Source organism: Bombina bombina, chromosome 1, assembly GCF_027579735.1.
Source record: "Bombina bombina isolate aBomBom1 chromosome 1, aBomBom1.pri, whole genome shotgun sequence".
Taxonomy (NCBI): Eukaryota; Metazoa; Chordata; class Amphibia; order Anura; family Bombinatoridae; genus Bombina; species Bombina bombina.
This window is the reverse complement of record NC_069499.1, coordinates 1,119,171,491-1,119,187,398: the sequence shown is the minus strand read 5'-3', so window position 1 is coordinate 1,119,187,398 and position 15,908 is coordinate 1,119,171,491. Positions and strand designations below refer to the sequence as shown.

Sequence of the window (15,908 nt, the reverse complement as noted above, 5' to 3'; positions counted from 1 at the left end):
TTACAAAGTAAAGTTACACTCGTAATACCGATCTTATGAAATTGACTATTTATTCAGATTGCCTGTAACAAAGATATCTGGTAAGCAGATTTATTTTGTGCGCTCTTTGCGCTGCCTAACAGAAATATTCTGTACTATGTTGTTTTTCATCTTTTACTTATAGATACTTAACTTTGAAGACACCGAGGATATAACTCACTTAATTTGGGTTATATCACCTAATACCCTTTCACAATTTTTATTTTGTATTTTTTTTTTCACACACACACATATATATATATTATTTATTAGACATATTTATTTTTGGACTTATTTTTTAGACTCACTCTCAGGATAATTCACTCATCATCATATTTTTTATATTTTTATATACCTTTCCACATTGCCTGGACTTGGGGTTTTTAGGTCTTAAAGGAGCTGAAATCAAAGGGGTTCTTTTCACCTGCCAGGCAGTTTCGGGTTTCCAATGCTTGGTGACCTCACCACAAATGGGTGTTGTGATGTCACCAGCATCCCAGGAATCCCCCAGCAATGCTGAGCCACTTCACCACCAGGGATGTCGATGGAAGTGCAGGGGCCACGATGATCTTTGAAAGCGACCCCCCAGGATGAGGACACGTGGCTGTCATCCACACTTAATACATTGTGCAGATGACGACCATGTGACAACATCTATACTTATGTGGTTACAATTGTGTGCTCTATCTGAATCATGAAAGACAAAAATCTAGGTTTCCCTTTTAGGACAACTGTCTCTGCTTTACTGGAGGAGATGGATAAGCCTCTGCAAGTATGATAAGAGAAACATAGATTTATTCAAGACAGGAATATGAGCTTAAAGTTGACAATGACGTCCCCTTAATGATTGCATATTCATTGCACCTGTGTAAGGTACACACACATAAACAGAACAATTGTGATTTTCTCAAGAATTTTCTGGAACCCACTAGACTAGCTTCACTGTACAAATGCCCCACTAATAAATCAAACCTTAAGCCATTCATTTCTAGAAGAAAAATATGCTGTATTGCAATTCCCCTAGCTGGAAATTCAGCAAAATGTGTACACCATTGCACAGATAAAGGTGATATCCTGAGTCCCCCCCCCCCCCCCCAATAACTACAATTAGATTGCATGCTCTGCAGTCAAGCATTTGGCTCTGGATCCCTTCTGGACACTGTGTGTATGTGTGTGATATATGTGAATATTTGAGGGAGGGGGAGGTGTGTGATGTGTCTCAGGGTGGGAGTTGGTGGGGGATGATTTTATTGTACCAGATTTTTGGCAATCCTCCAAATGTCTCTTTTTTTTCATACCTATCACACATCCCAGTGATGGAGAAGCAGATATTTCTAGTCTTTGTAGAGATCACGCATGGAAAGATGGGGGTCTGTATATCAATCCCTCCCCCGCCAGCTGGGACAGAGAGAACCAAGCACCGTCAGCAAAGGCCTGCAGCACACTGCTGGAGCCCAGGGGTTAAAAAGCATAGGCACACACCTAGGAATTCATGTTTTGCAAAAAAAATGTGAGCCACTGTGAGCAGTTTTATGTAATTAAGGATAATATGTGTATTTCTATCAGCAATAATATAATATGTGTATGATATACATAAGGGTGTATGGCATCAATTGAGTATTTTGTATTTTATTGTAAACCAGTTAAATGGTTAATCACCAGTGTGCAGAAATGAGAGCATGTGTCTCAATGTTATATACTCGGATTGTTCAAGCTTTTCAAATGAAGGACCAGACTGGAATTATTTTCATGCCTAGGGCTGTTGAACACATTTTAGAATACATATTTATAGAAACAAAAATAATTGACTTTTATGTTTAAACAATTATTTATTTAGCAAAATAAGTACAACATATAAAATCTATACATGTTCCAGAAACGTGTGTATTACTTTTACATGTTCGGGACACAGACAATTTGCACTGGAGAGAAGCATCACGTGTGTTGCAAATGAAGAGAGGAAGAGTAGTATGGTGGAATCACAGCCAAATGCTTTATTATAAAGTCACACAACCATATGCTACATATGCAGTTTTACAGTGACATTAAACCGCTATGAGACTGCTGCAAATATCTCCCCCTGGCCCAGGCACAAACATAATAAAACTTGAGCAAATGGGGATCAGCACTGGAGTGATGTGTTTTGAAGCCCAATCTTTAAGTTAGACAACCTTGCTATATACTATTCAATTAGTGTATGTAAATAATAATAGAAAAATACTAAGGGTTCTCTCCAGCTTCCTATGTTATTCTAAGCATATGATTTAGGGTCTGATTATAAAGAGCTCACCAACAGCGAGGGAAATCATGCAAATCCTTTAATTTGTCTAGCATTAAATTAAAATGTAGTTGTCCTTCCTTTACATACATAACTCTGCATAGTGAGATAAAACAGCTCTCAAGCTAAAATGTGCCTTTATAAAATGATTTGACAGGTCTTGCAGTACTGACAAGACCTCTTAGATAATCTCGCCAGAGAGGAGAGCTGTAGCCCATCAGGCCCTGAGTGAGCTTTAATAGATCAGTTGCATTGAGCAGAATAGTGAATTTTACCTACTAGGTATATATGTTGCGGGTAAAGTCCGAAATTGGGTAATCCTAGTATTACCCGGGTAAAGCTGACTTTACCCAAGCGGCCCTGGATAATGCCCAATGTAACATGATAAATCTCCTCAGAGTGCATCGAGTCACCGCATCAAACATATATTATTATTATTATTGGTTATTTGTAGAGCGCCAACAGATTCCGCAGCGCTAAATATATAGCATGCACTGTAATTCACACATCTTCACTATCTTTTTTACATCCGCCTGGGGGGTTCAAGGGGGGGCATAGCCCCCCTTGTAAACCCCATTCCCCAAGGTTCACTTGGGGTGGATGCCAGATGATCGGCCGGGAGCCTTCCTTCAACTCCCCAGGCAGAGGCAAAAAAAAACTAGTGTAGATGGGGGAATTACATTACTTTGGGCTTTACCCAGAGCCGCTTGGGTAATGTCAGCTTTACCCGGGTAATCCTAGAATTACCCGGATTTCGGACTTGACCCATAACATTTATATATAGAGATAGAGGCATATATGTGATAAAGCTATATTAGTAAAGGGGAATTTGTGTCTAACTATGAACATGTTTTAATTTTCTCTTTCATATTATGAAATGTAATATGAATAATTTGTTACATACAATCAATCAAATTCATATTTAACCCCTGATTCTTCCCCACTTCTGTGTATCTGATAGGCTCTTCAGTGCACTTGCTTTTCTAGGGCCAAATGGAATTGCATGTTACCTATCAGCTTTGGAGTTTGCACAGAGTCCAATGAAACCATGCAATCCTATAATGTTAGTGGCACTGCTTTTACATTTGCCATGGTGGAAAGCTTCAGATATAGAAGACAAACCTCAGACAGCCTGTTCTGTTCTTGATGGGACTCATTAGTATCAGCAACTGAATTTTCTTTTGTTTTGTTACATCATAATAGGACATTTTACTATATTTTAAAGAAATAAAGAGAAATAAACACTCTTTAATGTTTGATGGCCCTGCGTCTGTCCACCAATAGAGCTGTAGGATTAATTCTTATCAGCTGTATACACACATGCACTTCTGCTAGTTTAAAAAATCATAACAATGTTCCATTTAAATAGGAGATCCTGTCCACTGCAGTCTTGATTGGTTAATAGGGTAATCAATCGGGATTGGTGGAAACTTTCTATAACATATGGAAACCCTAGCAGTGGAGAGGGGGAGAATCACAAAAACTTGTTGATTCAGACTTGAAGAAGTGTAATAAAGGAAATTCTTTAACAGGAATACAACAGGAACAATAGATTTTTGTTAGTGACTTCTTTTTTTAAAATTGCTAATAGACTTTTAATAATTAATGTTGGGGGGGTTTAAGTATTGAGGAGCTGGTTAGTAATTACAATATTGGGGGGCTTGTGATGGAAGGGAATGTGCAATAGGGTTAATGGGGCAGAATGATGGTTTTGATTATAGTGATGGGGTAATTTGTGTTTGGGTAAATAGCTGTGGTTTGTGGGCCACTGTTAGAGTTAATGATGGCAGTGCAGTGTAATAATTTAGATGATAAATTATTTTTTATTGAGTACACTCAGATTCAGACTGCCATGAACATGGTGTAAGGACTTGACAACTGATCAAGATAAACCTAGTGAAAAAGTAACATACTGGCCTTATTCACATAATAGCAACAGTAATGGGATGTTGCCATTACTATTTCTATTGCATTTCTACAGGGAGTGCAGAATTATTAGGCAAGTTGTATTTTTGAGGATTAATTTTATTATTGAACAACAACCATGTTCTCAATGAACCCAAAAAACTAATTAATATCAAAGCTGGATAGTTTTGGAAGTAGTTTTTAGTTTGTTTTTAGTTATAGCTATTTTAGGGGGATATCTGTGTGTGCAGGTGACTATTACTGTGCATAATTATTAGGCAACTTAACAAAAAACAAATATATACCCATTTCAATTATTTATTTTTATCAGTGAAACCAATATAACATCTCAACATTCACAAATATACATTTCTGACATTCAAAAACAAAACAAAAACAAATCAGTGACCAATATAGCCACCTTTCTTTGCAAGGACACTCAAAAGCCTGCCATCCATGGATTCTGTCAGTGTTTTGATCTGTTCACCATCAACATTGCGTGCAGCAGCAACCACAGCCTCCCAGACACTGTTCAGAGAGGTGTACTGTTTTCCCTCCTTGTAAATCTCACATTTGATGATGGACCACAGGTTCTCAATGGGGTTCAGATCAGGTGAAGGAGGCCATGTCATTAGATTTTCTTCTTTATACCCTTTCTTGCCAGCCACGCTGTGGAGTACTTGGACGCGTGTGATGGAGCATTGTCCTGCATGAAAATCATGTTTTTCTTGAAGGATGCAGACTTCTTCCTGTACCACTGCTTGAAGAAGGTGTCTTCCAGAAACTGGCAGTAGGACTGGGAGTTGAGCTTGACTCCATCCTCAACCCGAAAAGGCCCCACAAGCTCATCTTTGATGATACCAGCCCAAACCAGTACTCCACCTACACCTTGCTGGCGTCTGAGTCGGACTGGAGCTCTCTGCCCTTTACCAATCCAGCCACGGGCCCATCCATCTAGCCCATCAAGACTCACTCTCATTTCATCAGTCCATAAAACCTTAGAAAAATCAGTCTTGATATATTTCTTGGCCCAGTCTTGACGTTTCAGCTTGTGTGTCTTGTTCAGTGGTGGTCGTCTTTCAGCCTTTCTTACCTTGGCCATGTCTCTGAGTATTGCACACCTTGTGCTTTTGGGCACTCCAGTGATGTTGCAGCTCTGAAATATGGCCAAACTGGTGGCAAGTGGCATCTTGGCAGCTGCACGCTTGACTTTTCTCAGTTCATGGGCAGTTATTTTGCGCCTTGGTTTTTCCACACGCTTCTTGCGACCCTGTTGACTATTTTGAATTAAACGCTTGATTGTTCGATGATCACGCTTCAGAAGCTTTGCAATTTTAAGAGTGCTGCATCCCTCTGCAAGATATCTCACTATTTTTGACTTTTCTGAGCCTGTCAAGTCCTTCTTTTGACCCATTTTGCCAAAGGAAAGGAAGTTGCCTAATAATTATGCACACCTGATATAGGGTGTTGATGTCATTAGACCACACCCCTTCTCATTACAGAGATGCACATCACCTAATATGCTTAATTGGTAGTAGGCTTTCGAGCCTATACAGCTTGGAGTAAGACAACATGCATAAAGAGGATGATGTGGTCAAAATACTCATTTGCCTAATAATTCTGCACTCCCTGTATATTATTGCAAACTGTACATTACAGAGAGTCTATCATTTTTATGTCTTAAAACAATGCATCTCTCTGTATTTCATATCTGTGTTTATAATGTATTTGAAGGATACATATATAAGAGTAGGATATAAATCTAAAAGAAGAAAGTTTTCCACAAAAATAATCAAAATGTATTTGATGTTTCAGGGAGAGTCCCCCCAAACTTCTTCAGAAACAAATCAAATGAGATTATCATTCTCATCTCTCTCTCTCTCTCTCTCTCTCTCTCTCTCTCTCTCTATATATATATATATATATATATATATATATATATATATATATATATGGGTTATTTTTGCATATTTATTTACATTTATATTTATGTAATGCATAGGGAGTGTGTACATTATATAATAGGTAGTATATTTGAGTGTGTTTTACACATAAGTGAGGATGAATGTATATATGATGAAGGGTATGTGGCTATGTTATACGTTACTGAGGACATGCATTTTTTCTATTAGTAAAGGCATTTTATAAGTATGCATAATGTATAATAGTAAGGATTTATGTATGTGTTTGATATATGTGTGAGTATATATATATTTATTTGAGTTTATTGTACATCAGTGAGAGTATATGTACATGTGGGTGCAAACCATATCAGTTAAGAAGTCTGTATACTGAATTTGAATTAGAATGTGCATCTGTGAGAAAACCAAGATTTAATACTAAAAGTATATATTTTCCAATAAGGGTATATTAGTAAATATGCAGTTATATTGTTGTATAAATTCTATGTTTAAGTGCTAAGATGTGTATATGAGTCATCACTTTATAAATGTCAAAAAGTATGTCTGTGTAAAAGGGACACGGGGACAAAGGGTTAAACGTTGTACCATAATAAGAAATATCAGCATTTACACGTCGATAATATTTATGCATGAAAAAAAAAAAGTGAAGTGAAAACTGCTGAAATGTAAACTGAAACAAATACTACAGTTCTGGTTTTGTACTTTCTTCTAATCTGTTGCTGATAATGACAAATGCCTTTGCTTTACTGGTTGAGAGGGACATGCCTCCGCAAGAGTGACAAAGAAACACTGATTTATTCGGGACAGGGACACGAGTTTAAATAAATAAATAAAACTAAAATACATTTTGAAATGCTTTCTATTAGATGAAATAATAAAAAATGTTGACTAAAATGGCACTTGATGTAACAGTCTTGGGGTCAGCTCACTAGCTCCCATCATGTATAATGCATTCCTCTTCAGGACAGTACTTGTAAAAATATACTATTGCAAATGATGCCCTTTAACTATCTCTGAAATTATTTTACGGTGCACCCTCTTTATTTTAGGTTATACATCTAGATTGACTTTGGCGTTTGCCCCTCACTTTCAACTGCTATCTGCCTCTTCTTGCATCAACAAAATGCAGCCATGAGAACACTAACACTTGTCTACTCTACTCTCTCGTTCTGAGTATCCACCTCTGCCTTTCTCTACTCATTCTTACTCATTATACTTGAAATTTTATATCCAGACATAAGCACCCACTTGACTCACTTTTTTATGCTATGGGAGCATCAGTTTAAAATGATGTGCAGCTTAGGTGTACAACATAAAACTCTATCCTGCTGCACATCAGTTTTAAAATGATGTGCAGCTTAGGTGTACAACATAAAACTCTATCCTGCTGCACATCAGTTTTAAAATGATGTGCAGCTTAGGTGTACAACATAAAACTCTATCCTGCTGCACATCAGTTTTAAAATGATGTGCAGCTTAGGTGTACAACATAAAACTCTATCCTGCTGCACATCAGTTTTAAAATGATGTGCAGCTTAGGTGTACAACATAAAACTCTCTCCTGCTGCACATCAGTTTTAAAATTATGTGCAGCTTAGGTGTACAACATAAAACTCTCTCCTGCTGCACATCAGTTTTAAAAGGATGTGCAGCTTAGGTGTACAACATAAAACTCTCTCCTGCTGCACATCAGTTTTAAAATGATGTGCAGCTTAGGTGTACAACATAAAACTCTATCCTGCTGCACATATTGTCACTTATATTCATTTTTTCGGGAATTGGTCCTCAAACAATTTCTACAGTTACCCGTGGTCTTTGTCCTTAGTATGAAGCTCATTATTATCTACTAAACAGGTTATCTCTGTTAAACTCTGGTCCAGTACTTTGTCCTGCTCCCTAATTTCGGTTATGTCTATCTGCTCCTTACTCTCTTAGATATGTAATGACCTACTATAGGACTGTGCCTACTCTCGCCTTTGTCTAAAATGATCTCGCATTGTCTCAAACCATGTATTTCATTTGTCTTTACCCCTAGTTCACAAATTAGGACACCCACCCTCTGCCCCCCGTGATATCAGATCCCTTCCTAATTTGCACACATTCCCTCACTCCTCTGTTCCCTGCCTCACGTTGGTATCTCTGTATGCTTTCTCCTAATTTCTTTATTTTGAGATCACATTATCTTTCTCTCCCCCCCCCCCTCTTCTCCTCCGGGTTTCAGTCTCAGACACCCCCTCCATCCTTGAATGAGGGTGCACACCTTTTTCTTCCTAGGGTACCCCGTCATATATCCCTGGCACACACCCTTTCTCAGTGTGGGTATCTGTATTTGTCCCTTGTTTAAGCTTCTCATTTTTACAATGTAGATTCAGATATGTAGACTTGAAGAATATATTTCTCTCTCTTGTCTCTTCTCTGTCTTTCTCTCTCTCTCTCTTTTTTTTTTTTAGGAGAGTGACAGATGGTAAGTCCTCCTCCCCCAGGGACCTAAATCTCCCTCAATCCAACCGCACGTCAATCAGAAGCTCCCGTGTGATCGCTCCTGCGGATGACGTGCCAACCATATGGCCTGGCATCAGAGCTGGTACCATGATTTGGTAGACATGCCACCCTCTCCTCCTTTTGGATTGTACTCTGAAGGAGCTTGAGAACCTCAAGGAGAGATGTTCTACTCCCTGAAGATGCTATGAGCCATGTCATAAAATCTTCTTTGCTTAGCTCTAGAGGTAAGTTAGGTTCACATGAAGCATTTTCCACTTGGAGAGGAGAGAGAAATTTTTCCTGCTCGGAATTACCTTCTGTTTTTTTTTTTTTTTTTGTTTGTTTGTTTTTTTTCCTTATATTTGATATGGACGCTAAGAGCCTGGAATCGTGATCTCCCACTTAATACTGGACCAGATCTACAGCACTCTATATGGGGAGATCGCTTTACGCTGGGAAATCGAATGGATTTTCCTGAGCAAACAGGGAATGAAAAAGTCCAAAGGGAATACAATACACCCAAACTGTGCCTAACTGACAGATTCCTTCACCCTCTGGGCTGTCTCTGCCTTCTTAAATTTCTGTTATTATTGGGATCTGCTTAAATAGAAATGCATGTAAATATATACAGGGATGTGGTTGTGGTGACACATACGTGAAGATAAGATATATATGATAATAGCTAGATAGATAGATAGATAGATAGATAGATAGATAGATAGATAGATAGATAGATAGATGATAGATAGATCATAGATAGAGATTGTTTTTGCAATCTCAAGTATGATTTAAATATAGTTTAAAAAAAATATTTAAATATTTGTTTTTACACGTAGATGTTGGTAGACCATTGTAGCTTCTATATCTATCGATCTATCTCTCTATCTATCTATCTATCTATCTATCTATCTATCTATAGTTTGTGTAGAGAGTCGAGTACATGGCACAAAGTCAGAAAAAGCTTGTGTCATATATATTAATATATAATAATTTACATCACCTATATATGTGTCTATAATTTTCTACCACCTATTATCACATTATGAGATATAAATATCCTTTCCTGTTATACAAACGGAGAGGGCAGGGAAACTGAGATCTTATAATGAAATAATAATTGGATCTATCAACATTATTTGACAGCCTTTAATTTAGAGCGGTGATGGCTAAATTGGAAGCCAATTAATTCTAATAAGGCTTTATAAGAATCGGGTGGAATCTGGAATGAAATATTTAGAGATAGAGCAATCCTAATTTGTTTTGTTCATGTTTCATCAAAATGTCTACTAAATAAGAAATCAAACCGAATTAAACATTTCTTTCAGATTGTTTTAAAATTCATGCATTTGTTTGTTTTAATAAAAACAAACACATTTTTGTATGATTAAAAATACACGCAACACATGAACACAACTCAGTAGTTCGCAATAGATGTGAACAAATTTAAGGTTAGAAACTGAATTTCTGAGCCCATGGAGCTGGTTTAATATAACTGGATTTTAGAATGTTCAGTATTTGTACTTCTGATTTGCACAATAGGATTTCTCTGCATGGGCAATATTGATTAGCAAATATGCACACACAGCATTGCTCTGTGTAAAACAACTTTGTAATAATGCCATATCTGATTCTACACTTTTAAGATCTGATTATGTGTAATAATGCATTTCACGTTAGGAAAAATTTACCTCTACAATCTGCATATATAAATTTGCTCTGACCGCATTACCAAAGATTGCTGTATTGGAACTGTTATACAGCTCTGCATATTTCTACCTGTGATCAGGAAAACATATATCAGTGAAAATTGCCCTGAATGTATTGGTATTATTGTATAATATTGCTCTGCTCCCTATAAACCTTTAAAACTGCAGTGTTCAAATATAATATTGAAATGATTTCTACTTTATAAGTCTTTTTCACTCTGCTTTTTTATATTTCTAAAGATTGATCTGTACATAATATTGCTCTGCAGGTTTTGTAATGTTGACATGCACTTTACCATATTTTACATGTGTGCAACATAAGAAAGCTATGCAGATTTGCAGACACCTTTAATGTTTGCATGAAAAACAGAGAACTGTATGCCCAATATATTTAAGCTTTAATGTATGTTTTACTGTCGCACTGCACTGGTTACTTTTTTTAGAAGACTGTACAATACTGCTCTGCATTTTTATTAAATCATGTTATTTAGTGTGTGTATAACATGACCATCAATAATTATAGTATCTGAATTGTAATACATTTATTTGTACATTAATATTTTGTTTAAACGTATATATATATGTGTGTGAAGATATGTATATTATTGCATTAAATTGCCTCGTCCTATGGTTTATCTTATATACTTCCTATTCAGGAATATTTAATAGAAAAATGTCCAAATGATATGGAGAGGTTATTTAGGTTTTGACATGTCCTCTTGTTCTTTCCACAGCAATCATGTTAACCAGACTCTTCAGTGAGACCAGTCTCATCCCAGAAGTTCAGAAATTTGTTGCGTGGCCTGATGACTGCGAGGATGATGGAAGTGACAAAGATGAAGACGATGATAAGAGTATGCAAGATGTCAATACGGAGGGTTCTCTAAGTGAGAGCAAAGATGAGGGAGACATTGGAGGGGAAGAAGATGAGGAGGAAGAGGAAGAAGAAGGTACAGAAGAAGCAGAGGGGGAACGACCAAAAAAACGTGGGCCCAAGAAGAGGAAAATGACAAAAGCAAGAATGGAAAGGTCTAAAGTTAGGAGGCAGAAAGCAAACGCCAGAGAAAGAAACCGCATGCACGACCTAAATTCAGCCTTGGACAACCTGAGGAAAGTTGTTCCGTGTTACTCAAAGACCCAGAAGCTCTCCAAGATAGAGACCCTCAGGCTAGCAAAGAACTATATATGGGCCTTGTCTGAGATCCTGAGATCTGGGAAAAGGCCTGACCTAGTGTCCTACGTGCAGACTCTCTGCAAGGGTCTTTCACAGCCCACCACAAACTTAGTGGCAGGTTGTCTACAACTTAACTCCAGGAATTTCCTAACCGAGCAAGGTCAAGATGCTGGAAGGTACCATGGTCCAAACTCCTCTTTTGCCATGCACCCTTATACTTACCAGTGTTCCCGGCTTTCAGGCTCCCAGTGCCAAACCAGCACCATGGCCAGTTCCCATCCCCTGAGAACCCACGGGTACTGTGCAACCTATGAGTCCCTTTATGGGAACGCGTCTCCGGACTACAATAGCTCTGAGTATGACGCCCCCTTAAGCCCACCACTGTGCATTAATGGCAACTTCTCCGTCAAACAGGACTCTTCCCCGGACCATGACAAAAATTACCACTATTCTATGCACTACTCCACCCTGCCGGCATCCAGGCCTTCTGGCCACAGTCTCCTATTTGGCTCATCTGGGATGCGCAGTGGAGTTCATTCCGAAAATCTGTTGCCTTATGATATGCACGTCCATCATGATAGAGCTCCAATGTATGAAGAGCTCAATGCGTTTTTCCATAACTGACCCACCAATCCCCTTTTTCCATGTGTGACTGTGAAACATGTGCCAAGGATTCTAGAACGATGGGGGCAGGGGCTGGTGGGTAACACTAGTTAGAATGCTATCTAATAAACGCTGGTTGTGTTGGGTAATCCCTACTGTCCTACAAACAAATGTATTGGGAATCTGTATAATCCAATGAATTTGTTGGAACAGCCTATTGTCATAACTTTAAATACTGTGTTGGGTGCGCCATATTGTCTTGTAGGGTATTCTAATGTTGTTCAGCCACAATTGTTGTTGAAAAAGCCTACTTACCTTGAACCAAGATTTGTGTTGGTCGGATGACCCTACTCCTTTTTGGTACTAAGTAGTGCTAACCCACCATCTTCCTTGAACTAATAATAGATAGGTCTTTAAAAGGGGTCCAATAAATTTCCCCTCCAAAATCCACCAATTTCTATCCCTATTCCTCTTTATCTGCACATAGATGGTACCACATATAATTTGCACAATGAAACCCAATTTGGATTTAGCTAGATTTTCTGATGGCCCTTTCTTATAGCTGATGTGTCCCCTTATAACGCCACCCACTTGCTTATCTTTGACTGTGTTCTTGTCCCAGCAAACTTTTGAAAACTGATATAATTCATAGCAAATGGGGAAGTTATACCCTGCAAGTGCAATTCAGACTGACTCACTCCCAAAATATTGCCGCTGACTGCAAAGGATTTGGTTGTTATTAAAATAATTATCTGGTGTATATTGCAGAAAAGAAAAAGGCATTTATATATAAACAATCATAAAACAAAAAACTTTAATAAAAAAAAGCTCAATATAGATACTCACTCGACTCAATACTTAAATATATTGAGTTTTGACCCAATGTGGGTAAGCTTAGCAATATATGGGCCCATCGTCAAAGGAGGAGTTACATTATAATCAAGAAATCTATTGCTGTAAGAACCTGTCTGATTTTTATTAAAGCAATAAAATGCAAAATGTAAGGAAGGAATGGAAAATAAAATCTATGCAAATATAAGAAAAACAAATGAAAAATTATTTAAAGTATATTGTAACGGGGACCAAGTCGTTGTGAGGTGCAATTTTAATTTAACCCATTCGCTACTGCAGGGGCCCCGTTTGCACGCCCCCATCAGGCAGCTAAAGGGTTAAAGGGATGTATGACCAAACCATTTCAGTCTCCTGTGTCAATAAACCTGTTGTGACCACTCAGTGTAATTTTATATAATGTGTGTCATATAGCTGTTTTTACCTGTTTGGAAAGGAGATTTTTACATAAGGCAAAACACTTTTTTTGTTATGCATGGGAAGGAAAAAGGCAACTTAAAAAAAAAGGAAAAAAATAAGATGCGAAATATGCAAAATGTAAATGTTTTCACATGTTCTGTACTTATTTTAAATTTAAGGCTTTTTATTTAACTCTATGAAATATGAAATATGATTTTTATTCAATTTAAGTGATTTATTATTATTAATATTATTATTGTGTGTGTATTTCGATGCTAACATGTTCATTCAAATTAAAGGCAATTCTACTTTAATATTCTTCTGATTTTTTTGTGTCAGTAAACAGTTACTCTTTGTAAATAACATTTTTTTAACTCACAAATACATCTGTTGCATAATAGTAAACACACAAATTAAGAAACAAATTCATTTTTTTACCCTTATAAAATGGCTATTTGGAAATGTAAGTGTATTTAAAAAACGTTGAAGCATTTATCTTTGAAAATATGAAAATACTCTGATTCATATTTAAAATTGGTATCTGTCTGTCATCTATATCTATCTATCTATCTATCTATCTATCTATCTATCTATCTATCTATCTATCTATCTATCTATCTATCTATCTATCTATCTATCTATCTGTCTGTCTGTCTGTCTGTCTGTCTGTCTGTCTGTCTATCTATCTATCTATCTATCTATCTACTATCTATCAGAATAAAGTAACTCAAAAACATGTCTGAAAATATTCATACAGATGACGTTAGGGAAATGGCTATTAAAGTGAAAATATTTCCTCTCCATCCAGCAATACCTACAGAAGAGCCAGCTGGATATCTCTTGTTCATGTATTTATTACTTGTAATTAAAATGCTCTATATGGGGCAATTAATAACTATTGAACAATTGGCATATTTGTTTCGGTATCTGGGGATCCACAAAACTGTCTATTCCTATAGGCTGCTATAAATGAGAAAGTAGAATCAGGAGTACAGATGGACTGAATAGCTCTCAATATCTGGATGTTGAACAACATATATAAAAAAACATAGAAAAGACTCACACACAAATAATATGAAATAAGATACATTATTAGAATTAAACAATACATTTATAAATATGACATGCAGAATGTCAGATCCCTATAGGGTTTGTTTGAAATAGACTCTGAGGAAAGAGGTCAGCTCATCTGTTCAGGTACACATAACAGTGTACTGTATTCTTTGATAACAAGGTAGTATAGCAGTGTTCAGGTAATAGGGGTGACGGGAAGCTCTGTTACAAGTTTAAAAGCTTTAGATACCGGGGTCTGGGTACCCCCTGAACATCTGTTCACTGTCTGCACTGGGAAAATGGTTGTTACAGCTCTGAGCAGTCAGGGATGGGTATGTAGCTTAGGGAGCTGTCCTGTGTTTCAGTGCTGAAGTGATAACGACTTACAATAGACTGCCTGCTGCACCAATGGGTTACATTAGCCCGTATCATTAGCACGAAAATCCTCACCAATTTGCAATATAACTCAACACTTTTACACACATATATATATATATATATATATATATATATATATATATATACATACATATATATATATATATATATATATGTGTGTGTGTGTGTGTGTATTGATTTTAAAGAATATATATATTGTTGAGTTAGATCACGTTTTGTTTAATTTAATATTGGTATTGTAACTGTTCAAAATGAGAATAAAAATATTAATACAATTATATTAATGTGTTATCGAACTGACCACTTGAAAGTCACATCAATTTACAGCGTGGTAAAAGTAGCATACTTGCATACTTTAATTGATATACTAAATATGCATCTATAAATATAAATACACTTGGTTCCCTCCAATATTTAAACTAATAATTCAAACCATTTAACCGTATTACTCACGGTGAACAGAAATACAGTTATAATCCCATGTGTTTGTGTGTGTGTGTGTGTTTGTGTGTGTGTGTTTGTGTGTGTGTGTGTGTGTGTTTGTTTGTGTGTGTGTGTGTGTGTGTTTGTGTGTGTGTGTGTGTGTGTTTGTGTGTGTGTGTTTGTGTGTGAGTGTGTGACGAGGCAACACAATACTTGTTTTAGAAATGGTGCATACAGTACAATATATTCATATTTTATTTAAATTATTACAGTTTAGCTACTATCTTACTATTAAAATGATTGAACTATCTGAAAGTGAACATAATTATAGCACAGCCCTATGATATTTTGTAATTAAATAATTCAGAACTATCCAGATTGATAGACAGAGATATAGCTATAGATTATAGATATTTTTCCCTTTATATCACTGGAAATATAAAACAGGAAAACTAACAGTGGCTAAGTGGTTAAATAAATACCTAAAAGTGTCACTTTCAGTATTGATGCCTGCGTGTGTTATATATATATATATATATATATATATATATATATATATATATATATATATATATACACACACGTGTTTCATTCATATCTCATATCTATTCCCAGTACAACAGCAATGCGTCTAGTTTTAATTATGAATATTCACTCCACACTATAGGCGCCTGGGACATTTTTTCAATGGAGGGCTA

The 15,908-nt window shown here is 36.7% G+C and overlaps 1 protein-coding gene across 1 annotated transcript; it reads left to right on the top strand.

The window, feature by feature from the left end:
- The first annotated feature begins 11,049 nt into the window (after window positions 1-11,049).
- NEUROD2 (neuronal differentiation 2) lies at window positions 11,050-12,108 on the top strand. The gene has a single exon (XM_053693952.1). It carries the CDS (start codon window positions 11,050-11,052, stop codon window positions 12,106-12,108), a length of 1,059 nt encoding a protein of 352 aa, XP_053549927.1.
- Window positions 12,109-15,908: the final 3,800 nt, after the last annotated feature.